We start from the raw sequence: 27,931 nt of genomic DNA, 5'->3' as shown, positions 1-27,931 counted from the left end.
CATAGCTCCCGGACTGAAATAGAATCCGCCGCCACACCAACCATTCGGCCCACTTTCTCTCCCCTTTCCCCCTCTCCTCTTCCTTCTGTGTCCTTCTCCCTCTCTTATTCGGAACCTGCCCCCTCCTCACCCCGAGGCCCTTCCACCAGTTCTCTACAACCACCAGTAACGACGTGTGACGTGTCTTGATTCCTACCGGCCCTCGTCGCCGTCCTCTCCCATCCTTTCTCTGTGGATTGACGTGGCCCGCGACAGAGACGCTGCAGTCGTCGGCAAGGCAAGGCAGGCATCATGGTAAGTAAGGCCTTCCTTGCTCCTTCCCGTATCGCGGCCTGTATGCGGTAGCGCCGCGCCATCGCCGCCGAACCGACGCGTTCCTCTTCCTGTCCTGGTCGCGTAACCTTCTTTTCACTACATGACTGCACGCACAATTTATCTTAGCGCATTTGTGTCATTGGCATATTTGGGGTTTTCGTTTCCGGTATTATGTCGGGGTTCGGCAGTGTCTGAAGCTCATGAACACCGGTCTACGGTCGTGCCCCGGTCTAATAAATTGAGCCATGTAGCCCATGCATAGAAGCCGGGGAGGGAATGACGCGAGGCCTTCCCATGGTGGCTACTTATTACAATGCACCGTGATCAGGGTTTTCGCAATATTTTATTGATTGGCATCTGTTGTTAATCCACAGCGTCTCGAAGGAAGAAAGCAGACAAAGGGAGGTTAAAATAGAGAAAAAGCTCACAATATGATATTGGAGTATAGGCGCATCGCAACGTTTCAATGCACAATAGGCCCCACAATTTTCGACATTACTGAATACTACACATGAATCTAGAAGATTGTTCTATCATTATTCGCTTAATTTGTCTCAATATAAGCACAAAAATGGAGAAATTTTGTAGTGTGTGTGGGTGGGGGGCTGGGAGGGATGGGTTAGTTTCGATACATACTCACGGGTAACTGCTGCTGCCCTAAGCTTGGTCTACATTTTCATTGTTCTACCCCATCTTCTTTCTTTGACTCTTTGAGAGTTCAGCGTTACTTTCCGAAGTGTGCCTTCAGAGTTTTGCGAAACACGTATAAAGTGTTCTGCATTTACCTGGTTGCTTGGTAAAATGTCACTACTTATTAGCGGCTTGTGTTCGCTGATAAATTTGAGCACGCGTTTTTAAGTACCAGTGAATTGACTTTTTAGAGACATTCACGCTTATTGGAATATCGAGTCTTGACGTCTTGTACAACATGCAGGTGCAACACTTCTAAGCGAGATCCCGTTGACAAAGAAGCGTTATTGTGATTTTTGGTGACCGTACGCTTGCATATTCAGAGTGTACATTGCTAACAAAATACTGTATCATTGTCATAGAGATATGATGACAAAAACAGTAGTGTATGATATAAGCGTGCTCTAAGCGAAATCCCCGAATTCTTATGCCAATGGAGAGACATTGTCAGATAAGCTATTAGATACTAAGGCTGATTATATTGAAGATACCAACATTGTGGCTCTAACAGTGAATCTTAAGGATGTAAATTTCAGATTCTTACCGCCAGTTTAGTATATTGATACACCAGGCTTTATACAAAACGGGTGATCATTGGTACTTCGTTTGTTATTCTGTGCTTTCTATTGTGGTTTATCTAACTCCAAATAAATGTACCTCTTCCGCATATGGCATCTTGCAAGATGCACAGATGTGTATTTCAGAGGCTCATACTAAAGGCTGTGCATAAGTACGAGGCTCGGATTTCTTTAGAGTATACATGACTTCACAAAGAAATGAAAAGTTCTAAGTTGTATATGTGCATGTTATAACAACATCTTGCGTGACCAGATTCAATGAAAACTGCTGGAAGGGAGTTGAGTGGGCTAGGAAGCGTAACGCAACCATTAATTACTCTAGTCCCGAAGAGTCTACCCGTGAGCCAAAAAAAGTAGATTTATATGAACATTTACATCACTATGATTTAGAGTTGATCTTTTCACTACCAAAGGTGGGCGTTACAAACAAGAATCATCATCCCATTTTCTTTCCAAGCCTTTTAAAAAGGATTGAAATGCAGGTGCACTCGCAAAAAAAAGTTTGAATATTTGCAAAATTTTGATGGTTTTACGTCACTTTACCCGCTATCGATTCCGCCACGAGTTTACAAACTTTTTTCAGAACTTCTGACTTAGGTTTATAGCCTGTAAAGACATCTCGAGAACTCGATCTATATTCGTCGAACTTTGTATGCGCCCAATGAAAGAAACTCCAAAGTATTGTGGTTTACTGCCACTTTCAGGTGCCACCATTTGCACACACAAGCTACCTAAACAAAAGAAAAAAAAACAAGACAATATTTTGCGTTCCACATACCACACCTAACGGCCACACAGCTGTACGCCATTGTGGCGTCAAGTGCAAACCCTTACGCAAGAGGTGATCGCCCACGTCTTCCGCACCGGCTGCAAATCGTAAAGAGGTAAAATAAGCAAACTAAGACCACCGGGACGTTCCACGTAGTGTCCACAATGAGACAGAAAAAAAAAACGCTGAAAATCACGGCCTGTCAGGGCTCTCTATAGGAAGGCTGGGCGCGCGCGGCATTCCAAACGCTAACGGCTTCACCGTTATGGCGTCAGCTCCACGGCACTTACGCAAGAAGCGGCAGGTCTACCACGTCTTCGAAAGCTGGCTGTATAGATTGTACGGCGATAAAACCGTCGCAGTCGTCATTCAAGGCCGTCGTTGCGGCTTCACATGGAGACATAGGTTTTCCTTCTAACCGGCGTTCACACGCAACACGCGCTATTGGGTCGCACCAAAGCGGGCAGGAGGGCTTCCATGTTTACTTTTGCGTCTCTTTTTTTTCTTTTTTGACTCATGTCCTCGCCCGTCGCACTACAGGTGATACTGCGCAATAGAGCTTTACCAGTTCCGATAAGGCGTTCAATTTACATCCCCTCAAGGATGTGCGCTCCGTGTTTGGACGTTTCGTTTTATGCGAGGACTTGAGAGTTTATTAATAGCCTAAGGCTTATAGTCTATATAGACACGAGTGTTACCTCTCGACTGGGGTTCCTTCTGCAAACACGATTGGCTGACAGTGTTGCGACGCTGTATTATAGGAGAAGGAGGAAGGAAATTGCAAAATTGGCACGGTATAGAGTCAGCGACGAGGACCAACGTAATTTTTCAAGAAAAGGTAGTTTAAATATTTTGTACGTGCTAACGTTGCCATTCATTTGGTGGGCCCAGCCAAATGAGCAACTTTCGAAGGTTTCTTTTTCTTGTAATTTGAAGCAAAACATTACTATGCATGTTCAGGCCCGGCCGATTGTAGTGTGCGATCGTGTACTCGGTGTTTTTTTTTTTATTGCCTACATCTTCTTCACGAAGCAGTCACGTTCGATTGTGGAAGAATTTTGAGAGTGCGCAAGTTGATATTGCGAAATTAGACACTGGTTAAGTTCCCGCTATTCGCGTGGCTCCTTAAAAACTCTTCGTGCCAGCCACATACGAATATCTAAATTTTACGAGAATAAAAAGATCAGGATTTCTCGCTGCATACGCGCCTCAATTTAGTTTCCTGTAACGTATTACTGTTTTTCATTGTAGAAAATTGCGAGGGCTATACCATTGCAATGGTATAAGCTTCTTCATTCATTCGTTTACAGACATTCATGTTAAAAAACAAGAAACGTATGACGCTTTTTTTCACGTACCTAAATTTGTCTGACCAGTTTACAGGTAATGCTCACACTAAAAAAATAATGAGCTAATAATGCATGTTTAAAGTCACGCCTTTTCTTTCTCTTTTGAAAAATGAGCGCACTTGAAAAGTTTCAAGAGGGCTAGTACTCTTTAATGATTGACCCTTTACCCAGAACAGTCTAAAATATAATGCAGAACGCTTGCAATAATTTAAAACGTGTTTTCTGACGCGCTCAAATAATTTTATTTCAACCAGCGCTGCGGCCAGCATTATACAGCGTCGTAATAGTAGCCTCGAGTTGGTAGTTCTTTATTCATTATTTCACGGGAGAATGCACGCTATAATATTGAGTTATGATTTAATGGCTATCATCGCCAGTCAGTCATAACGTATACTTACGATTATCAACTGGGAAGTCCAACTGATATGAACATTGCCTTAGCTGCTTCCAAACATATCGCCCGTTTCGCCTTCAAGCCAGTATACTTCGTTTTATCTCAGAAGGGTTACCGTTTTATTAGAGCATAGCTGTTATGCTGGAGGTTCTGCCCTGTGTGTCATTCTCTTCTTCCTTGTCTCCTCCGCTGACAGAAAACGCGTGGGAATCGAATTGATTTATATGTGGCACTTGACGTCCCAAAACCACCATATTATTATGAGAGACGCCACACTGGAGGGGTCCGAAAATTGGAACACCTGGCACCTCCCAAGTCTTAGCACACGGGCCTACAGCATTTTCACCTTCATCATGCTGGGATTCGAATTCTCCAGCGTGCTATGCCGTAACTCTGATGGGCGAGAGAGCAAGTACAGAGAGAGATAGAGAGAGAAAAGAAAAGGAAGAGACAAATTCTTCCGAGGTGAGACTTGAACACGCGTACCGACGATCCGAGGCGAGAGTAGCAACGACTCGGCTTTTCCTGGCACGTTAGCAGAGCATAGCATAGATTCGTATGGCATAGTGTGGCAAAGGAGTGGGACACAGAAGTGAGGGTGAGGATATATGAGAGGGTAAGGGGAAGTAAAACTAGGAGGGGAGAGCATAGTGTAACATACAAACAATGAGTGAAGCAGAAGATAAAAAGGAAGTAAAATCATCAATATAAAACAATACAAAGAAAAAGAAATACGGAGCGAGAAAGATAAAAAAATTAGAAATAAAGAGTGACAAAAAATAATGAGAAATCATATGTATGTGTGGTACAGTATTATGGTGGTTACAGTATAGCAAGGGAGGGAAAGACAGAGGTAACAGGGTAGAAGCCGAGCCAAGCCAGGACCAGCTAAATACCCACCAGTTGTGCTGTGACCTTGCCTTGAGTGACTTCATGCAAGCCGCGATAATTGTTTCGTAGCACTCCTGGGAAGACACGTTTGAATTTAAAAAAAAAAACGCGGATTCATCGCACAACTCAGAATCCATGTGAAGTGAACATCTCTGCAATCTTTCTGGCAAAGGTTTATCAGTATTCGCGCTTACATTAATGCGCATGTTTTTGGAACGGTTGCACGAGTTGCCCATGTGAAGTTCACATAGATTGCCGCATGCGCAATGCCTCTACATAATTCGTTTAGGCGGCACGTATACATTCGTGTTTCATGGTGTTCATTCATGTTCTATGAGGCACCCCTTTTTCGGTTCTACTTCCTCGGAAGTTATAAAAAATGCCCTTTGGCCCCATGACTGGCACCGACTCAAAATTCTCACTGGTAGTACATACGTGGATGGGCCAGGTGTTTCTGACCACGTAAGGTTTGGGGTAAGGAAAGAATGGTTAACATTGGCTAAGAAGCCAAGCCGAATTCATTCATGACCCCTGAACTGAGGAATAAGTTGCAGCGCGAACTCGACAGAAGGCCTCAAGAAGGCACACAACACAAGCAGTGCCTGTGTTATCTTCCTTCTTGAGTCCTTGTGTCGAGTTCGCGCTCCAACTTATTCCTCATGACTTACCAGCACGCCCACTTTGCAACCCTTGTCCGCTTGTGTTATCGTCCATCCTGGGCGATTAACCAAGAGCGAGCACATTCCGAGTGACACACGCAGAACATTAGGATTTGACGACAAGGGCACCAAATTGTCATTTCAGGCATGTATGCTATGTGGCCCAAATTTTCCACTGATTGATTCATATGTGGGGTCTAACGTCCCAAAGCCACCACATGTTTATGAGGGACGCCGTAGTGGAGGGCTCCGGAAATTTCGACCACCTGAGGTTCTTTACCGTGCACCCAACTTTGAGCACACGGGCTTACATTTCCGCCTCCATCGGAAATGCAGCCGCCACAGCCGGGATTCAATCCCGTGATTTGCGGGTCAGACCGCAAATCACGGGATTGACTAGACTAGACGACCGCGGCGGGGCAGGCCCGAGTTGTCTAATCCCCAACATAGCAGCCAACCTAAGCATGCGCAACCTGCAGCTGCCTGCCGTGTATGCGGCTTCTCTGGGAAATAATGTTAATTAGAGGTGTATGCTTAATTCAGCACGACATGCCCAGTCCTCCCTCTTGGCTTATTCAAAGAGAGTCCCACAAGCGACGACACTACAGGGGGCCGAGTTTGACTCTGTATAGATACAGTGAGTAATCCTTAACCAGTTTGTCGAGCTTCGAGGCTGGAGATGACCAAAAAACAAGTTATCTACTGAGGTGCATGCCCAATGGCACAAGATATGTTCTCGTCAAGACACCAGTCAGCATTCATTGCTTATTTATGTTTTATTTACAAGTACTGCTGTCCCATGCCTGGGACATTGCAGGAGCGGGTACAGAAAAATCAACAAAAGCACAGAAACAAACAATAGTGCACACAAATTTATGTGACTAACACATAAAATTTTTCCCGAACTCTACAGTGTTCAGTCTACGCAATGCACCATCAAGCTTGTTCCAAACTTCCACCACACGCGGAAAAAAAGAAAATTTGAAACAATCCAAACGAGACCTGAAGGGTACAAGGTTCAAAGCGTCTGTACTACGTGTTGTACGCGCTGGTATATCAGCGAAAGATAAGGGTGCGTGAACGCGGGTCATTTTGTGTACAATCTTGTGCAACAAGATAATAATACTCTCACGTGTACGGCGGTGTTCCAGTGAATGAAGTGACAACAAATGAGCATGTGAAGACGGGGAGAAGTCCCGATCATAACGGTTAAAAACGAACCGTATAGCCTTATTCTGCACAGATTTTAACCTGTTTTTATCTTGCTCAAGATGAGGCGACCAAACCACAGAGGCGTACTCGAGCATCGGTCTCACTAGTGTCTTGTAGACAGTTAACTTACAATCTTTTGTCGAGTTTTTCAATCTTCGCTTTAAGTAACCAAGTTTCCTTAGAGCTTGACAAGTTATCTGATCAACATGTTTGCCCCATTTAAGGTCATGTGTAAAGGTGATGCCTAGGTATTTGAATTCACTCACATGTGCTAGGGTGGACCCATTGTAGTTATAACTGAAACTGAGAGGCTGTTTTTTTATTTAAGAAAGTCATAGCTACAGTTTTCTTGTAATTTATGGGCATTTGCCATATGTTGATGAAGATGATGAAAAGTATATACGGTGAAGAAACAACGAGAAAGGCCGATTGCCGTGAACATCGTAGTTCTTGCTGAAATACGTGCAGTTTGCCAGAACGGCATATGAGCTACAGTGCATGGACGACATGCGAAGTGGGTTCCAATGAGAAACCAGCAAGCAGATACTCCGCTACGCACGCGCCATGTTCCCTTTCGCTTGAATCTACAAGACGGTGAAGGGAAGACAGGATGAAAATCCTCACTCAAGGCCTGCATAATCACACTCCAGGAGAACGCCAACACTCTTCAATGGTTCCTTAAGCGTACTGACCTATTCATCTGCCCATTGCGCAAGCGTGAGGTACGAAGGCCGAGTGTTTGCATGCACTGGCCATCCGTGAGCTCTGCTGGCCCTAAAGCCCGCCACTCTGTCGCGGGCAGCCATGGCGTATTCCGACCCTTCGAAGAGGAGGCGGCAATAGCGTGACCGCATTGTAGTGGCGTTTGCGGAGGGGAAAGCTCGCGGACTCTTCCGAGGCACAGCATCGAACGAGAGAACGCAGCTCGTCGAGGCGGTGTTGCAAGTGGGAACGCCAGGGCAGCCACCGTTAACTCGACTTTACGCGAGCGGGAAACCGGCTGCGGCGAAGGAAGCCGGCAGGCAATCCGCCGATGACACCCTTTGCTCGCCACGCGGTCGAGGCACGTTGCCTTGCCGCGGCGGAGTCGACGGATCGCGTGGCGTAAGTGGCACGCGTTCTTCTTTCCCCGTTGAAACAATTTGGCTGCAAAAAAGAAAGAAAGGTGCAGGCGAACGCATCGTCGTTCTTTTTTTCGCAATGATTAATGTCGTAGCGGCCGGACCCCGGCGCGCTGTGGGCCAAAGGTGACGCAACGGGCGCCTGGACTCCTCCTGGGGGAACTAGTCTGGCGAGGGATTCGGCAGGAAGCGGTGTACTTGGCCAGCGTCTGTGCACCGTTCCTTTCCTGCGATGCTAGCCCTCATGTCCGTGCGCGGTTCTTGTCGCGGAGCTCTTTATCGTGCTCTTTTATTCGTGCTGTACTTTTGTGCCATTATTTTTATTTGCCAAGTTTTTACGCCGACGCTCTCCGCTTAGCGTGACCCGAGGCGCTTCCAGCGACGCCGCTCACGTCCCGCGAGCATACATATGCATCGAAAGCGGCCCCGTGCTTATGCCTCACGATCGGAGGTCGTGAGACGGATGCTAAAGCCGGCTGCCGTCGGTGCTGCTGGGGTGGCCCGTGCTCTCCTGTCGGTGTGCTGTTCTTCGAACTGGGCTGGAAATTGTAAGCGAGCCAAGTTATGACCGGTCGGCCGGTGCAAGCTCGATTCACAGCGTGGTCGCCGAGAACGCGGAGTGCGTTCCACGTTTCTGCTTTTGAAGTGGTCCAGTTTGAACGAGGAAAAACCTCGCAACTAGGGATGCGATATGACGCGTTCCGATCGGTCCATCGAGGACTCATATTCAAGCATTCTGAAGCAGAAGAGCACAGAAAAGAATGGAAACGGAAAGTAATATCAGAAGTATATGTTGACATAAGCTGTGAGCAAAGGCCATAGAATACACTAAAAAATCCTGTGAACATGCTGCGAACCAATTAAGCGAGCGTTACGGTTCATCGCTTACTGTAATGAATATTTCAAATTTCTGTAAAAAGTGAAGAACATAGCGCATTTTGCTAAGCTGTAGGTGGTGCAAAAAGAAAGCATTCTTTTTTTATTAACCTTCTTTTTGGCGGAATAGGCAGATTAAGGTTAAGGTCTATCAGGTACCGATCCGAATTCTACGTTTACTGATCAAGCCAGATGTGTATGTTAGGACAAGATAGCTTTCTCAGCGACTGCTGTTTTTTAAGGCGGGCATGAGGGACATATGTAGGATGTACAATCGGTTGCATGTACATTTTTTTTAATTGCAGCGTCCGTTGGAGTATTTCACCAAAGACTACAGTGTACATTATGTATTGATAGGTTAAGAGGGTATTTTGGGCTGGATTTGTTTTTTGTGTTCCTTGGGTGTTTCACAAGCTAAATAGGATAATTGAGAGAATGTCTGTGCTCTATAGTGACGTCATGGCAGCTTGTTATTCACTAAAAGTAACCTACCTCTGTGAACTTCACAATGAATATATGCCGGGCCGAGCAGAGACGAATGCAGGAATGTCGGTTTCATTCCAAAAGGCCATTTCAGATAATTCGAATTCTTTTTCTCTGTATTTCTCTTATGACAGACGCTAAGAACACACTACCAGCAGTATACATCTGAATATGAATATGATAAATAACCTGGTAGAGTGTGAGTTGTTGCGTAGCTATCATTGACTTATCTTTTGTCAGCATGACCTCTTCAGTAAACAAACTTCGCATGCTCTTAGCATCTAAGGAGGACAATTTATTTCCATTCGACGTGCATAAGATGTCGGTAATGAGGTAATATGACCCAGAAGAAACTTAATTTTATTTTTGCCTTCTTCCTCCTGGTGGTTGACGATGCTATTCATTCTGTCTTAATATATGTGGCGCGCGTGTCTTCACTTCTACGCACAGTTGAACAACAAGCGATTGTGTATTTTCATACTAAACCGAGCAACATGGTTAATTCAGGAAAACAAATATGAAGTGCGCCCGCTTCACTACTCAAGTTTATGACGCCCTGTTAAAGCAAAAAGCATCTTCAACGCACATTCTCCAATGTCTGTCGAGAAGATTTGAAAATATTCTCAAACGCTTACTGGTTTGAGTGCGTCTTGGCATTTCCCAAACAAATGATAGAGTTATGTCGTCGTGAAAACATCCGGTTCACTCTGTTATCGTGACATGTATATAAACTTGCAGAAACGCATCTCTTATATTCGAAAATAGAGATAAAAAGCATAAGTAAAAGGCAGGGAGGTCAACCAGAAGAAAATTTCCGGTTAGCTACCTTGCACTGGGGAAAGGGAAATGAGTATGAAAACGTAAGAAAAGAAAAAGAAAAAAAAAGAGATTGGTCATCAAATATATCAAGGAGATCTTTCACTCCAGATTTCCATTTCATCGCCTGCTGAAGCAATAGAGTTTCAGTAACCTTGGCTCTCTACGACGCAACAATTTCAAGTTTGGCATCGCAAACCCTGCAACATGTAGTGTCATGCGTTGCAATGGAAACAGCAGGAGCGAGATTCTTTTTTTGCTTCAACACACGCACAGTTAAAAAAAATCGGAATATTTCGGCTGCTTCGCCAAAAAATCTAGAATTCAGATTTTCTGCTTCTCCTACGACGAGCTAACAAACTGCATTGTACAGTTCGACCAAATGCATTAGCATATTGCAGGAAAATTAAAAGTTATCCTAAAACTCCTGGTCTCTAAACTTTTGCCTCCGACTGTAGAAGCGATTGTTGCATATAAGGCCCCAGTTACACCAACCGTAGGCACTGCGCCATGCTCCCGACCGGGTTGCAGAAATTAGGTGCCTTTTCTCATATTCTAACCACTACCACCACCACCACACCAACCGAAGAGAGACGCTGACTTTTTTTAGTTTCTTGAGCAAAAACTTCACGGAAGGTCTCATCAACAAACAAGCAAGACATCACACATCTGGGTGAACTTTGAACCAAGTTAACTAAAACTACACAATGAATCACGCCCTCCAAAAGGGAACATAATGTATTCTGTCACTTCATTCTTCCTTTTCTCCAGCATCGTCCACTCAGCATGCGCCGTGCCGCTTTCTGCACTCTCTCGTTCTCGCACTGTCCTTCTTTTCGTGTATGGTTCATAGTTTCCAGGTTACTGCAAATAGCGCCCGCACGGCCGCCGCTATTTGACAGTTCGTTTCTGCGCTGTGGCCACGCAGTCCACTCACAGAGAAACCTGCCTTTTGTTTTTCCTTTTCTATGTTCCTTCCACTTCGACGCCCGGACTTCCGCGAGTCGCGAGTGACTGTCTTGTGCCCAACTTACGGCCAGGGTTTAACGTTCGCCGCGCTCTTGACAGCTTCAAACCAGTCAACGGCGGCAGTGCGACCACTGCCTATATACGAAGAGAGAAATGGAAAAAGCGAAACGAGTTTCATTTTTGGATGTTCCTCGACGGTCACAGTGTGACGCCGGCTCTCCTCCCCCCTACCCCGGGCACCCGCGGCAAACCGCAGCACACGCTTGGTGACGAGAAAAAACTACTGCGAGAGAAGCAATTGTCAGTATTAGCGAGAGTGTTCCTAAAGGAGCCACGAGTGTCTGTGTAATGCTAAGGCTGCTAACTCACGGCCCGACAGAGACTGAGTAGGAAAGAACAGCTGTTATTTGCGCTTTCCAGCTTTGCATAGTGCCGATGCATTTGACCAGTGTGAGTGGGGAGATTGCTCAGTGGCTGTCGGGCGCCAGCTGCCGGCACAAAAATCGGCAACCAGAGGAATGAAGAAGACGACGAAGAAGCCGGCCGTTTTCGTGTCGTTTCCGGGGTTGCATAAGGGCAAGGAGAGGAAGAGAGAGTTCGAGGAAGTGGCTACCCAGTTGGGCAGTCTTGCAGGAAAAGTCAGGACGGCGTCGTCCGGCTCTGCAAAGGACAGTCGCAAGAAAGAGACGCCGTAGCTTTTTGATAATGCTTGGCATTGTTGCGGTCCGCTGACGCCCGCAAGGCGTGCCTGTCAGCAGAAGGAGACAAGTTTCGTAATTTTTCTTGGCAAGCGCGTGCAATTGTTGCTTCTTTCGCTCACGCAATCGTCGCATTACATACACCTGTGCACAATGTAGTGTTTTCGAAGTGTTGTCACCAGCACCATTTCGCAAAGTGCTTGAAGTCATCTGGTGGCGGGACTGATGTAGTTCTTGACAAATATTCCAGTCATACAAAAATCTCAGGTAAAATAATGTGATTTGGTCGGTTTATTGACACCGGTGCTTGCGAGCCTGCAGTAGTCCGACATCACTAGTATATGAACAAAGTCAATCGGTCAATTATTTTTGTTAAGAAACATTTTGATAAATTGCGAACATTTTTCTTGATGTGTGCTTGCTCAAGTTGCCATTGTTAGGGGTTAAGTTACACAAAAAAATGAGAGAGAGAAAGAAATGCTTTTTTTAATTTTAACAAATAACGTCCGCCTTTTATTTGAGCGTTCGATCATCCTGGAGATTACTAGAAGGTTGACTGAAAGAGCTGTTGCAATTAATGTCTTGCCCTCTGAGTTCGCGATGTATGGCGATTTTATACCAAGTACGGCTGCCGTCTAGTCTGGACAAGGGCCCAATAAATTTCTTTCTCATAAGGGAGTGATTGTGAAGCAAACCGAGCTGGGTGAAGAATGATATTCGCTGCGCACCGAATGCACCTGAATAACACAAGATAGTGGCACTACTCTGTTTTCCAAGCGTCATGTATACTGTAGTCATGTCTATGAAAAAGGAGCAAGTGTTTTTTTAAAGTGGTAGACAACGTATATATGTTTTAACCGATGGACGATTCTGCCACAATTTTTTTGTAAAACATAGAAAAAAATTGAAATACAAAGAGGCAGAGGGGGAGGAAGGGAGTGTGACAAACTTCGTTTAATAACACCTTTAAATCCGAGTCATAAGGGCTGGAGTCGAATTGAGTTGGCAGTGCTGATAATTAGTGTACTTGTATGAACACGCTCATCACCATCACGTGGCCATAGTGTAGGGCGCAGTTCTTTTGATGGAGCTGTCCACCTAAGGGTAAATTTCATGGTAGAAGCCATAATTATTAATCTGTTTAACTTGGGGAAGAAGATGCTCCGGGCTTCTCCAGGTATGCCCTTAGTGCATCGGGGCGTTCTGACAAACTGGCTTCCCATATACATGTTCGAGCTTTTCAGTCTGCTGTAGGAATAGCATCGTTTGTTATACCGATGTCACACGGGCACTTTCGATCGCAATTAGGGCCAATCCGAATCGTCAGATTTATTGATCGTGAATCATCACTGTTACTCGGCTCATCCTGATTGGGATTGAGTTTGGCGCTAAGAGCAGTCAAAGTGTGATCTGGGAGCCTGATCGCGATTGTCTTGATTCTGATCGGCCTAATCGTGATTAAAAGTGATCATATATAGCGCCAGATCAGAATTGAGCCTATTCTGGATCTGTCATGATTGTGATCAAAATTATCAGTGTGACACCGGCATTAGTTCATTAGTGCTTGGCGGATCAGTAGCTTCATCGCTTATGTGTAGTTGGGATGGGAATGTTTAGATTCATTATGTGAGCTATGATTTTAATTTCTTGTGTATAGTCTGTTGGACTCTCCATAGGGTGTCTCACTGTGAAGTAATTGTGTGTCAAAACGTACTTAAGGATGAGATCGTTCACTGACTAATATCACCTAAGGACCTTCCACTCACTCCAGGAGGACTTTTAACGCCTGTGCGTCAGTATGCTTAGTGCGATGCGAATGTAATCTTGCAGTTCACTTGATGTATAAGCACATTATGCCACCTGGCTGTACAAATTACTTGTAATAGTGTTCGTTTCAAACATGTATACAGGAAAATTTTATTTGCAATGTCCTCTATATGTCTCAAGTTTGCAGGAGATCCTGATTTTACACATCGTGATTGTCTGGCGTCTTGATGCCATCGCTTCTGTAGCAGTGCTATGTGCCACATATCCTAAGAAGTATTGACGCTATAGCTTTCATGGTTACGTACAGCTAAAATATCGGCGCGAGTTTACAGTCTGTCTTAGTACTATTTTATTATACGTGTTCGACTGTAACATTGGGTATGATGCCCCATGGTAGTGAAGCGGAGTGGACACCGGTATATGATGTCGAGTCCCATAACACCAGACTTCTGAGAATAAAGCGTCACCTTAAGGTTACGCTTTATCCCGAGGCCGTTACTTAAAGATTTTAGGGCCATTATGTCGCGCATTCTCGTGTGCATTTGGTTTTTTTTTTTTGAACGTGTGTTGTGTGTCACGACAGTCCCTTGTATGTGGGAAAATTCGGCCCTAAAAATAACGAAAAAGGGTAGCCTATAGATCATGGTCTCTCAAGGTTATTAGCAAACTTGTTTCTAATGATCGAGCTCATTATTCGAAAGACAATGGGTTCCAAATCGCGGAGTGAGTGGTTTCATTTCACCAAGGCCCCTGTTGAGCGTTTCATGTAGCTGCAAGTACGTTCATGACCTATTGATGGCAAAGTCAATAAATTTATATTTTTATCTTAACAGGACGAGCATCGTTTTCCCTATTACACAGGCAAGCGTTAGTACTACGAAAGCGACCAGCTAGCTTTGACCTCAGCGCCCGTACAATGAAGGTGTCCCTGACCCCCTCCGCTGTATTGAAAAAGAGCAGGCCTTGTCAGCTAACGATGGCCTTAGGTTGCGAGTTATAATATAGGCGCATGTGATTGTTCATATTCGTTGAACATTATCTTCGAACTACGCGTGGTTCTTTCGGCTTTTATTTTCTTTCAAGCTTGTCGCAAAAACACCAGCTGTCGTTTAGTTCCGGATGTACTTTTCATGTCTTAAAGGGGCCCAGCAACACTTTTTGAGCATGGTCAGAAAACACTGCTGATCGGTAGTAGAGGCTTCCGAGAACACGCGAGCCAAATGTTATAGCGCAGCACGTGGCCTGGAATTCGCAATAAATTATCAAAGTCAGCTAAAATTGCTTTCTCTTCCCTCGACTAATCACAGAATATACCCAAAAATCAAATGTAAACGACCCATCTATCAGCCATTGGCTGATTTGAACATGGCGCGCTTGGTTGTTACAGAGATCACCGTGAGATGCCATCACTTTTCGCACATCGCACTGACATCGCACTGAGAAAGCCGCGTATTCGAAGAAAAAAAAAGTGCTCAAGGTCACGACGTACAAGTGAAGTTTTTTGTTTGCCCCTCCCATCCCTCCCTGCTTAGCTTTCAGTGCTTTCGTCGGGACGAGAGAAGAGAATGTGATTGCAGCGTGTGACAAATCTTTGTAACTCCGCTCGTAATGGAGGGATTCTTAAAATTTTCACGGCGTTGAATTTGTGAGGTAATAAGTTTGTCTAGTTAAGCCATTCCATGGTTACTCAAAAAAATGTTTCAGGGCCCCTTTAATTCGTCTGAGCATCATTACCTCTGGGTTAAGACAACGACGCAGTGTTTTCGCTATGCACAATGTGCAGGAAACAAACACAAAAAAACATTGTATTTTACTTTAAGTGACCCACATGTATGTAATGAACTTGCTGAAAGACACAGCCATTAAGGAAGTAACGCTAAGTTCACCATAACATCCATTATTTAAACGATCTTACATCGGTGCTTCGAATATTTCATTGATTTTGTCTTTCTTTTATCGAGTGGGCGCAGTAGGAGATGTTTAAAGAGAAAAAGGTTGAGTGGTTGGTCTGGAAAGCGAGTTTATACCCTGCCAATCCTCACGGGGGTGAGGGTAAGAGAGAAAGGAAGAGAAATAGGGAGACATGATGAGAGGTCACTATGGTATAACACAACGTGCAGTGGGCGCCACAATTCAGCGTATTTCTACGTTAGGTATTCTTGCAGTTTGAGCAAAGTTACAGAGCATCCATTGTATTTATTGTGTAATGCAGTTAATGAATGTGGCCTTTTTTAGTGCATGTTTACTCTGACACATGCTTCATATATTCACAGTAAAGGAAAATGCAGGAAGGCCGTTCTTGCCACAAATGCTTTTGAAAGCAGCAACGAGAATCAACTTGCACCATAAACATGTGCATTTAGTTCAGCCACTTCCGTTACGTTTCACTCAACTTCTTGCCCAGCAAAGACGAAAACTCTAGTAAACGACTGGGCTGTCAAGCTTTTGAAGTACGCGAATTTAGAGTTATTGCAGAACCTACAATACGTCGGCACTACTAGGATGTTTTCGTATGGATTTACTATAACAAACACAAATGTTTCTGGATGCCGCTGTGAAAGATGACGCTTCGAAAGATTTCCACAGATGTTCGGTAACGTTTGTTTGAGTATGCAGCCAGAAAATTCTAATTCAGAAGAGAACGCTAAATAGCAGGGTTCACTTATTCTCAAAGGATAAGTTTTAAGTGGAATATTGTGGCTGTTATCAATCTAAAACGTGCATTGTGCCTGATAGCCAGATGAAATATAATGCTGTTGACAACCAGTCACTTCTCCGTTTATGAACCGTTATGCACGTCTTTGTTGGGATAAACACGTTTAGGTTTAAACATTGGTCCTACATTACGGTTACTTCTGGGTCAATGCAAGAAAAGAAAAATACAGGCTGATACATAAGGCAGATAAGTAGTGATTTTACCTTGTTCATTTGAGACTGTTTTAGTGTCAAAGACAATTAGAAGTAATGCTATCACATACGTACTGGTACTGGCAAGCCTCGATGTTTTTATCAATGGATTCGCCTGGTGATATAGGCTCACATTTGCATTGACTTTACCATAACCGCCATGGAGACGACGAGTCTCATTTTATACTAGTGGGTCTGTACCCTGTAAACCTCGCTTATGATCAATAGTATTTCAATCATGCAGTCCTCTTATGAGGAATGTCTCACTTGAGGAGCGAGTAACTGCCAAAGGCTATTTACAACTCCTTTATTTTATTTTTTAGCGATAAACGCTGCATTTTACCTCAAACAATGCGATACATGCACACGCTGCTTTAAAATTCACATGAATTGTTATGGAGGTTTATTGAGGACTCTACGACAGTGATTATCGTAGCAGTGCAGTGTAGGCAGTATATTTCAGACACTGTAGTAGCAGCCCAAGCCCTGGCGTTGCCAGACGATGGCGATGGAGTTCTATGCTTGCTGATCTTCTCCCTCGCAGAGTGAATGCATATGCTAGAAATGAGTTTCTCGACACTTCCACTTACTAATGCTGTGGTGAGTATAGAGGACATTATGGACACATCTGTAGGACTGAGGTGGTGTGTTGCCAGTGAAAGTGAAGTGATGCAAAACTGAAACCGAAAAAGGCACCGGACAAAAAAAAAAAGAAGAAAGCAAGGAAGAGAAGGAGGAAGACAGGTGACTGGAGCGTGGAATTTAACAGTCTCTACGTTGCATTCTTGGCCAATCCCCCAAAGTGGGTACGTGCCATGTATCTAGGAAAGGAAAGCAAAGCAAAGCGTGGAATGCCGGAGGAAGACGGGCGGGCCAAGCTGTTCGTGGGGCTGTCAAGGCTGCTGGGTTCCGGATCTGAGCCTGTGGACCTGGGGACGACCTCGTTACTGGCAAGGACGACACTTGCTGTGCAACGTCATTGTGGCAGTGGTGACCAGGGTGAACTTGGTGAGTGGCACTGCAATCGTGTGTCCGCGCAGCACCTACCCTCGTCTTCGCCGATCTACCAACCCCGACATCACCCGACGCCTCGTCGCAGCATCACCGTGACCTTCCGACATCGAACAAACTGTGATAGGAACTGATATTTTTGTTTCACCGGACACTAGCGGGATTAGCTTAGCTTAAGGTGGACTGTCGGATAATCTTTTTATGTAATCACCGTTTTCCTTCCACGTACCATTTGTAACGTCTTTCCCACATTTGCTTTGCTTGATAACAAAGGATTGTTTTTCCCTCACCACATGGTTTCGTTTCTTATGCCACGGAAACAATTTCTCGGTGGCAGTAATTAACATAAAGAACCTAACACACAACAAATACATATGTAAATATATTGATTGATTGATTGATTTGTGGGGTTTAACGTCCCAAAACCACCATATGATTATGAGAGACGCCGTAGTAGAGGGCTCCGGAAATTTTGACCACCTGGGGTTCTTTAACGTGCACCCAAATCTGAGTACACGGGCCTACAACATTTCCGCCTCCATCGGAAATGCAGCCGCCACAGCCGGGATTTGATCCCGCGACCTGCGAGTCAGCAGCCGAGTACCTTAGCCACTAGACCACCGTGGCGGGGCTATATGTAAATATATTGGTCTGAGCTACGTAATGAATAATAAAATTCATTTATTACCTTGTAATGGGGCTTAGTAGTTTTTGTCACTTGCCTATCTAGAAAATTTAAACTTCATATTGATCAGTTTTACTAACCATGCAGATCAGAAGCTCAGTTTTATACGTTACAATGAATATATCATACAGTACTATCGTTGTTCCCTTTCAATGTACAGAAAAATGTCCTCAGATTCCGAATGAACCCAACAAGTGAACAAATCAAGACTAGACACGTTATTTTTTCCCCCGAAATTGTTTTATCTACTCTCTGCATTCCGCGGCCAGATTATCATTCCGTCAACACTCATTCGCTCTGTTATAACTTGAGTTATCTGTGATGCAGATAAGATACTCCGTTCAAAATGAAATAGCTGTTCGAATATCCCCCTTTTGAGCTTCATACCTACAAGAAATTGGTCTTGTCCACTTTGGGTGGGAAATGTAATTATGTTGCGCGGCTGCTGACCCGAAAGTCGCGAGTTGGATCCCGTACGCGGTGGTCACGTTTGAAAAGAGGCAAAATGGTGAAGGCCTGTCTACTGCTTGCGCTTTTTTTATATCTGTATGCATGTTTCACAAGGTGATATAATGAATGGCGCAGCGTTTAAAATATATATGCACCTGACTTTAAGCATAAGTTACCTATAAAAGCAATAGTGAATGATTGGCTGAATTATAACGCACATTCGGTGCCTCTATGCATAGCTCAAAGGGATAGCAATACTTAAAGTCAGATATATACGTTCCCATTATGTGCTGCTGCTAATGAGAAGCTTATTAAGTACCAATATCTTCTGAACTATATGACACAAAAGTTGGAGGCCGCACAAGTACAACTCCTATGCGACTTTTGTGTAATATGGTAAGTTCCAATGTTTTAGAAGCGGGGCTGTTTACGCTCGGCTTGCCTTGCTTAGTGTTCCCGAAAGCTGACATTACGAATTGTGTACACTCTCCTGCTCCTCCTCATCATCTTCTGCTCCGCTTTCCCAATACGTGCGCCCGGCGCGAGCATTCTCAAAGCACCGATTTTGTGCAATGGGGCATACAATAACACGGATATACGATGCGCATCATAGGTCCTTCCTCTATTCATGGAGGAAACATAGCTTCACGATTCTGTGTAAAGTGTATTGATGCCGTAAGGCAAACCAAAGAAAAAAAACTACCTTGGATTGGTGGGAGATTGGGTACTGAAAAAGACAAAGTGAGAAAGAAATAAATAGAAAGTAGAAAGAATAATAGAGAGAAGGAAGGAGAAGAGAGAAAAAGATAGACACACAGCAAGAGATAAAGAAATAAAAAGGAACACAAAAAATAGAGCAGAGACCTACATAGAAATTGAAAGAAAGAAAGAAGGAAAGAAAGAAAGAAAGAAAGAAAGAAAGAAGGAAAGAAAGAAAGAGAAACAAAGGAATAGAGAAGGGGAAATAGAGAAAGAGGAAGAGAGAAAAAAAGATAGAGAGTGGAGGAAAGGAACAGATGGTAGAAAGAGAAAAATTGAAAGAGCGAGAAATACAAATAAAGAAATAGAAAATAGAGAAAAGAATAGGAAAAAACAGATACAAAGAAAGAGAAACTAAACGAAGAGCAATAAAAAAGAATAAAAGCAAGATAGAGAAAAATATAAAGAAGCAAGGAAGGCAGCCATTCTTCCCTGCAAAATCAGACCTGGCCCCACTAGAGCGAAGCTGCCTTAATCTTTTTTTTTCATGCGTAAAGAAGCAACAATGTTGTCCTGACTTATTGAACTCTGTTTAAAATAATTACGAACACGTGAATGAGGTGCCACCACTTGTAAGGTCCATTTATTCACTGAAGTTAACCTATCAAATATTAGCGTTTGCACGGACACGCACGCTGAAAAATAGACATTAAATAAAAGCCAGTTTTTCCTTCAAAAATTGCCCAATTATTTGGCAATGCACTTCCAACGTCTCCTTCGCGCAGTGAAGGGACGCGCTTTCAAAACCGGATGGTGCTGACATAACTGAAAACCTTGTCTATTCCGTTTCAATGATCTCGTTTCTGCACGTGCCATTTCCCTTTCGCTCAAGGATCACGTGGCGATGTTTTTCGATGAAAGGAGCGTGCGGCAGGGTTTCCTCGTACTTTTATATAAGACTGGATTCATTCTGACGAAAATTGGCTGCAGGTTTTCGGAAGTCATGAAACGTGACATGAAGTCCCAAATGATGCTCTTGCTTATCAATAGTGGCTCACGGTTGAATTATTAAGAAAACGAGACTGAGTCTGGAAGCAGGGACATTGAAAAGACATTATGATCACTGCACTAATCCAACCTGTAGAGTTGTTGTGAGACTTGATAGCCTTGATTAAGTTTTGAACATTCGCTATAATTTTCGCAACAAGATGACGTCACAACATGGATTCGGTGCAGTTCTTATGGGCCTCTCCTATCGAATTGGTATGCGGAATTAAGGCTAAAACAGGAATGGTGGAGTCATATGCACGCGCACCGGAGGGGTTGCCTCCCCCCTTGTGATAATTATTAGTAAGACATATACATTCAGCCAGTCGGTCGTGCCCGACATTGTGTAAAGCTGAGAGTTATGGCTGCGCAGGTTTTTGGCAATAATGGTGGCCCAGAACCTATGGTATTGTGTTACAAGAATCTGTTTGCCATATTTAACCCTGAAAAGCCGGAGGCGAAAAGCAGGCCATTGTAAACAGGTTACCACTTGATTTTCATTTTTGCATTCATTTCGAAGCTTTTATTTAGGGCTGGACCACCAGAGGTCCGTCCCCATTGCGCGCCGGTGCACAGTCTTGGGGGCCATGGTTAAAGCCTCTCGATAGCAGAGAAAAACCCGGCCTATAGTTCCAGTTCACTATAACCCTGACCGAGCAAACATCGGAGAGTCACTGACACAGTTATGTTCTTCGCCTTTCGCTGTTACCGCGGGACAGCTCGTTGTTGAAGTCGGTGTTTCACCGCCGGCTACTTCTAGTGTGATAGTAACGGCTTTCTTTGATAAAATTGCTGCAGCATTCACTGCAGCAAGGCAACAATGTCGACGGGCGAATGACGTGCGTTGGCCGAGCGCAAGTGAGGCCAGAAGGACGTGGAACGCCGGCGCGCGTTCGTGGCTCAAGCTACGAACCTCTGCGTCCCGTGTTGCCGAAGCACAGTATGTGCGAGTGCTGGCGTAGGTTTCAGGAGCGTGCACCTTGCTGTTTCTTTCCCTAACTGACAATCTGCCAAGATGCGCATATGCACTAGCTGTGTTCAGTGTGTGCTTCTTGATTTCATCTTTGTACGGGATTGACGATACGTTGTGTTCCGGTACATGTCAAAACTTCAGAGTTCAATTATTATCATCTGTGGCAGTCGCAATGGAGACGTGCCATTAGGCGTCAGCGTGGCCGTGTCCACGTCAGACGGGGCTGTAGGTGCGGTACGCCAATAGAAGTTGTACAAGCTCTCATATATCGGTACACAACAAGCACTATACTTCTAATAATACACGTTTAGCATTCGTGTTATATCGATTCCTAGGACGGAGGTATGTGGCATATTTTTTTTTTTTGCTATTTGTCACGATCATTGCTGAAGAGCACTATATATGTCATTTGTAACACTTAGTTTGCTGATACATTTTTCGTTAATTTTTATTTTTCTTTCCTCACAGTCCAGTCATTTCAATACTTCTAAGCATGCAGTGAGCAACATTGGGGAGATTTCATCTCCCTGTCTGACGCCTTTCTCAATAGCGATGTTATTGTGCATCTTATGAAGAATCAATATAGCCGTGAAGTCTTTGTAAAGGTTATTTAAGGTACTTAGTGTGTTTCAAGTACTCTTTCCGGACGTGGTCGTGAACGATAAGCTGGAGTTACAGGCATGCCCATGTCATGTAAGATTGCAGATCTTACAGGGCAGACTCGAAAAGACTCGAAAAGATTGCAGATTCTTTCAGGGCACCATGTGATTTGCCACGCTTCAATTCGTTAGCAAGTCCACGTCCTGCTTTAGAAGTCCGTGTACATCAAGGACCACCGGGAGTTCGAAATTATCCGGAAGTCTCCCCTGCGGCATCTCTCATGACCTCAGTTGCTTTGGGACGTTAGACCTCATAAACCAACCAGCCATCTGCACATTGCATTCTAACAGCTGGCTGGTTAAACAATATTGAAAACCTAACTAAAATGCCAATGCTAAGGTTAGTCCACGCTATAGATGATCGCTTAAACAGTCACGAACAGCGCCCCCCACAGGAAAAGCAGTTCACCTTCAAAAATGCAAGGCAGGAATACTTCAATACAATTATATCCGGCACATCGGCACACGTACACATTCTTTTGTTGAGCTCATCGCTTTGGGACGTTAAACCTGATAAACCATGCTAATTACCCGAGCTCTGCATCCTCACAGCTTTCTTGTCGAGCAATATTTCAGTAGAGTACAAACTGACAGCACTAAGGTTAGATTATGCAGCACATGAAAACGGAAAAACCGGATATAGCCTTCGGAATTCGATGCCAAGAAGAAAGAGGTAGACTTTATTATTTCCGGCAGATGGATGGGTCGGGCTCCCGCCTAAGAGCTAACGGAGAGACCGTGTCTCCTGGTAGCTTCCTTGGCCTGCTGGATCGCCTAAAGTTGCTTATGCAGGCCCGAACTGAGCAGCACAGTCCGTTGGATGCCAAAAATTCTTTAATATATTTCTCTCCCACGAGCACACGTACACTTCCTTTTGTTATCGCCGTGGGCGACGGCCATTCGAACGCAAGATGAGAGGTACGGCTGAGTCATTTGGCCCGTAGTCAGGGCCTAGGCCGCGACGAAGAACGAGTTCCATCACACCTCTGCACAGCCTGCTTGACGTAACCCCAACCCACATTCCCAGTCCGGGGCGTCGTGCACTTCCTTGGCCGCGCTTGAAAACGCCTCCATCGCTTTGCGAGAGATTCACCAGGCACAGCTCAGCGAGGCATATAAGGCAACCTGCTCGCCTAACGGCCAAGCATCCAGCCTTTCTAAGAGATGTTAGTATCAAAAAAGAAGAAGAAGGAAAAGGAAAGCAACTCAAGGTGTTCGCTTTGGGTGACAAGCATTCTGAGACGAGCGGGTTGGATGCCTGGTTTGTTCATGTTCTCTTCCAACTAGTACCGTGCAGTCCTGACGCAGCTGCTGAGTTGGGCCAGCTGCAGCCGAACTTCAAAATGTTCTCCATCAAAAGCGATTGAGCAGAGCTTGCTACTACCTGGGATCATGCACTTGAAAACAGAGAACAGTCAGCGACCCTAACCTCGTGAACAAAGTCAAGTCCCGTGCTTGGCACCTCGCCGACATGGTTCGTACGTTTTCACACACCTGCACGGTTTTACCGGGGCAGAAGTTGCATTTACCCGTTCGCGAGTCACCGTGCACGTGCTTCGGGGCACGCACGCGGCGCCTAAAAGTAAGAAGCTGAAACAAGCGCGCTCTGTGCGACAGCAGGGAAAGAAGACGGAGCCGGCCGGTCGTAGTAGCAGGGTGAGACCCGTACCGCTCACGACTGGCCTACATCGTGCAACGTTGGCTAGCCAGCTGCCTGCTGACGTTGCTGGGGCGGTCTAATGCCCCCGCTCTGGGGATACGGGCTCTCGCCGTTGAGTGTTCGTATACTTACTACACACCCGTCTTTTGTTTAGCAGATGGGCTTTCGCGCACGAGCTTCCGCTGGAATCCGACGGGACCAGCGCGTTTCCGACGACCCGCCCGCCCCCACGTCCGGAGAGAAAATTCGCCGTCGCCACGCGCAGCGACCCACTTTGGCTACGCTCTATCGTTCTTCGCCCGCGCCCAAAGAAGACAAACCACTTTTCTTACGTAGGAGTTGGTTCTCGCTTGAGGAACCGACGCATTGTTTGGTCGGCGGCCGCTGCGGGCCTTGCACCGTGACGCGCTAAGTGATGCAACAAAGAAAGGCCTCGGCCGTAACTCTTTCTCGCCGCTGGCTGATGAATGTGTTTCTCCACCCTGCGTGTGTCCATTCAGGCCGACGGGTTTTGTGATAGCCGAATCAAATAATGAACAATCGCGGATAAATTTTGTACTCATTTCAGTTTCTACACCACACGTTGAGTTGTGGGTGGGTAGCACCATAGTTAGAAACAATAGCAGCTTACGAGAAGAACGCATAAGAAAATTTGACAGGTTGTGTTAAGTGCACGCGTTTTTTGCACCTCTGGACCGGGTGCTGGATCGCCTATAATCGAAGACTGTGCTTTCGTTTGCCATTCTTCTTGGCTAGACGAAATGGGCTCTTCGGAGTTTCGTTTCACGCAGTGTTTGCCAGTGCACATTTCGTAAGATATACCGACCATTGTGGCGATTCACCGGCGCATCCTATTACATATCTAATTATGTAGAACAGTAAAACGCCGAGGCTAGTTTATTTTTTCATTATACTTTACACAGCCCGATAACGCATTGAGTAAGGGGGACAAGTACGACGTAAATGAAGAAAAATACATAAAAACACAAAGGAACAAAGAATAGCAAACAAAGTGTACAGTGAATTAGGCTAGAGAAAGAAAGAACAAACTGTAAAAAAATCATCATCATTCACTGTAAAGTGAATGATGATGAGTGGGGCGAAGCGCTGGGAGGTTTCATTGCTAAACCGCGAATCATCCACGAATATCTCCCACTACATTATCAAAGACGTGACAAGCTCTGAAGATGCTTAGTAACATTTCGGCGCGCACACAGTGAACGGGAAAACGGAAGGCGAGGAGACAAACTGTCCATTCTAATAAACTGTATATATTTATACAATATCTCTTTTTTTATTCGTATAGTGGTAGCTATACGCTATAGCTCACGTTCCCCCTTCATTATAACGGCTTTATTGTCGGTGATGGGGCGTAGTGGGATGTTTGCAAGGATGAAATAGTGGGCAGTCTGCAAAGGTGGAACTATAGCGGTCACGTACAACCAAGCGACGGACACAGTGAGACAATCTATGGTTCTACAACGCGCACCTGGATACGAGGACACGACCATCTTGCATTTTGTATCGGCTACTTCTCAACAGTATTTGCTTTACAGCTGGTGAAGTGGTAAGTTGGTGATAGGGCGCAAGGACGATGTAGTGGGCAGTTGGCAAAAATGGAACTACAGGCGCTCATGCACATACATACAAGAAATGAACAGACCCATGCCTTCAGAAGTTTCGCCCCTCAAAAGTTCAGTAATTACTCCTACCATGCTGGCCGCTGTTAATTGATTCACACAGCGTAAGAAAAGTCACGTGTCTGAAAAAACTAAACAACAAAACACGTCCTTGTTCAATCTCTGTACAATTGAAATCACCTGTGCTGATCTTGGTATGCTGATTTGGGTTACGAGCACTTCTGAAGCAAATAGGCCACCGTAACAGCCCTCCTAGTGGTGCATATTCAAGGAGGAGTAACTTTTTCCGCATTCACAATGTGTCACTACAAGTTTCAAATGTTCGTGTGCTTGCAGAAGTTTGAGAATCTTGGAGATGACTGTATATTTGCCCGGTTTTAGTGAATGCCCTAACATCGTAACATGCTTGCCGCAAGAACTTACCTCAACACAAAGGACAAATTGCGTTTTGCAATGAAATACCACTTCCTCTCTGCCAACAGAAAGCTGCTATTCTGACAAATGAAGGTAACACTGGCCGCAAGTATACCTAAATATGCTTCTTAAGTGTAGTGGATACTTGCCCTAATTAACAGTTTACCAGTCGAAGCGCCACAGTTTAGTGGTCTCAAAGCCTTAACATGGTTAACACGAAGTTTATTACGGCATTTTTTGGTTTTTACATATTTTATTATATATCTGTGGATACGACAGTATGGTGACGTTATATGAGGGTGTCATGCATACGGCACGGTCTGTACACTACCATAGATCAAGTTCCTTAAGCTATACCGCTACAGAGATAAAGTGCGTACGTAGGTTAATGCTACTCTGAGTTTGTCGATAGCCGCGATATCATTACAGCAAGACACTAATTCGATTCTCTTCTTGCCTTCGGGCAGCGTTCTTTTATTCTCACCTTGATTTTTTTTAGAGCCTAAACGTGCCCATTCACTATGACCCCCGTTCTCCTTCTAGTTTACAACCTAAGGTCATCAAAAGATACTAACGCTGGTATGATGCGCTCGCACGTGAGGGAGTCTATGAAAAAGCTTTTGCGAGACAAGGACGAGATATAAGGGTTGCGATTTTCCTTTGCGATCATTGTGTAAAACAGAGGGAAACAAAGCTTGTGCAGTAGTGCTATGATCCCCGTGTCCCTTTTCCCCTGTTCGTGTCCAGTATTGATTAGCAAATACTGAACATGATGTATCATATCAGCTGCAGAGCTCCCCTTCTCGCTTAACGAATATGAAAATAAGAGCTGTGCTTCTTTTGGCCTGTCTAACACCGGAATATTTGTTCAGTATTCATTACCAAATACTGAACATGATGTATCATCTCAGCTTGAGAGCTCCCTTCTCGCTTAACGAAAATGAAAACAAGAGCTGTGCTTCTTTTGGCCTGTCTAACACCGGAATAATTTTATCTTATTTCACCAGAGGACGCCCCTTCTGCTTCTCTGGGTCGTGGTGGCGCTGGCCGTCATCCTGCCGGTCGTCCGCGCACAGAGGAGCCGCGGACAGAGCCAGGCACGTAGACCCAGCACCGAGGCGCCGGCCTATGACGACTACTACTACGACGAAGAGGGCGCCGACGAAGAGGCCGCCTCCAAGAAGCCCGACAAGTCTTCATCGTCCCAAAGCCCGTCGCGTGGCTCGAGCGGAAGCAGCGGAAGTTCGCGTGGAGCCAAGTCGGAGCCTCCGTCCGACGAAGACTACGATGCACCACCACCGTCATCCAAGTCATCGTCTTCCTCGTCAACGGCTAAGCCTTCATCATCGTCTTCCTCTAAATACAAGTCGGGATCGAGTACCGATGCCAAGCCGCCGGCACCCGCTGGACCATCCGACCCTGCAGGAGATTCCGGAGCTGAGGAACCACCTCCGAAGAAGGGACCCGTTTCACCCTCGGCGTTGTTTCTCGCTCCGCGCAAGAACAGGCTGCCCCGCCCCAACGTTCACTTCGCAGCCAGGCCTCGGCCTACACTTCCGAGCTTCATCAAGCACCCACCTCCGTTGGGTGCCATATCAACCACAGTGACGCCCAAACCTCGCTCAGGGGCTGTCGCAGTCACTGAGGAACCAAAGATCTCCCGCTCCACGGCCAAGCCGAAGAGCTCTTCAGCGTCCTCTAAGCGAGGTAGTTCTGGCTTCAGCGGGGGAGCGGCTGGAAGGAAACGTGACCGCAGCACGACAGAATCCCCAGCTTCGACCGACGGTGACCGGAGTAACAGGAGGTTCGGTGGTAACGGCAAGAAGAACACGGCCAGGCCCAGGTTTCGCGCCGGAAGCACCGCTTAAGCTGTGAAGAGTCAGATTCCACTCACTGCCTGAAGAGTTAGCTGAGCGCTCTTCGTTTTTTGCCTCATGATGCCAGCCAGCCGGGAGAAGGAGTTTACACTCTATTTGGGGGAGGGGGGATCACATCGACGACTGCCCGGTCGACGTTTCTGTTCATATTTTTTTTCTTTCCTGTCGCATGGTCTTCGACTGTCTGTGTGTGCCCACTACGTGAAGAAGAGTTTCTGGGAATGGCCTGAGTTCCAGCCTAGCGAGGGATTGCTTGCGTGCGTCGTCGTGGTGACACGGATACACGTTAGCCAATAAATACGTTGCAGCCGTGTTCCTTTAA

General features: G+C 45.3%; 1 protein-coding gene across 1 annotated transcript; it reads left to right on the top strand.

Moving 5' to 3' along the window:
* Positions 1 to 26: 26 nt before the first annotated feature.
* LOC119170337 (uncharacterized) lies at positions 27 to 27,931 on the top strand. Its single transcript, XM_037421475.2, has 2 exons — positions 27 to 294; positions 26,740 to 27,931. Exons 1-2 carry the CDS (start codon positions 292 to 294, stop codon positions 27,598 to 27,600), a joined length of 864 nt encoding a protein of 287 aa, XP_037277372.2. The 5' UTR covers positions 27 to 291; the 3' UTR covers positions 27,601 to 27,931.

This window comes from Rhipicephalus microplus, chromosome 2 (genome assembly GCF_043290135.1).
Source record: "Rhipicephalus microplus isolate Deutch F79 chromosome 2, USDA_Rmic, whole genome shotgun sequence".
NCBI classification, from domain to species: Eukaryota; Metazoa; Arthropoda; class Arachnida; order Ixodida; family Ixodidae; genus Rhipicephalus; species Rhipicephalus microplus.
Note: the sequence above shows the minus strand (reverse complement) of the source record. Positions and strands in the feature narration are given on the sequence as shown.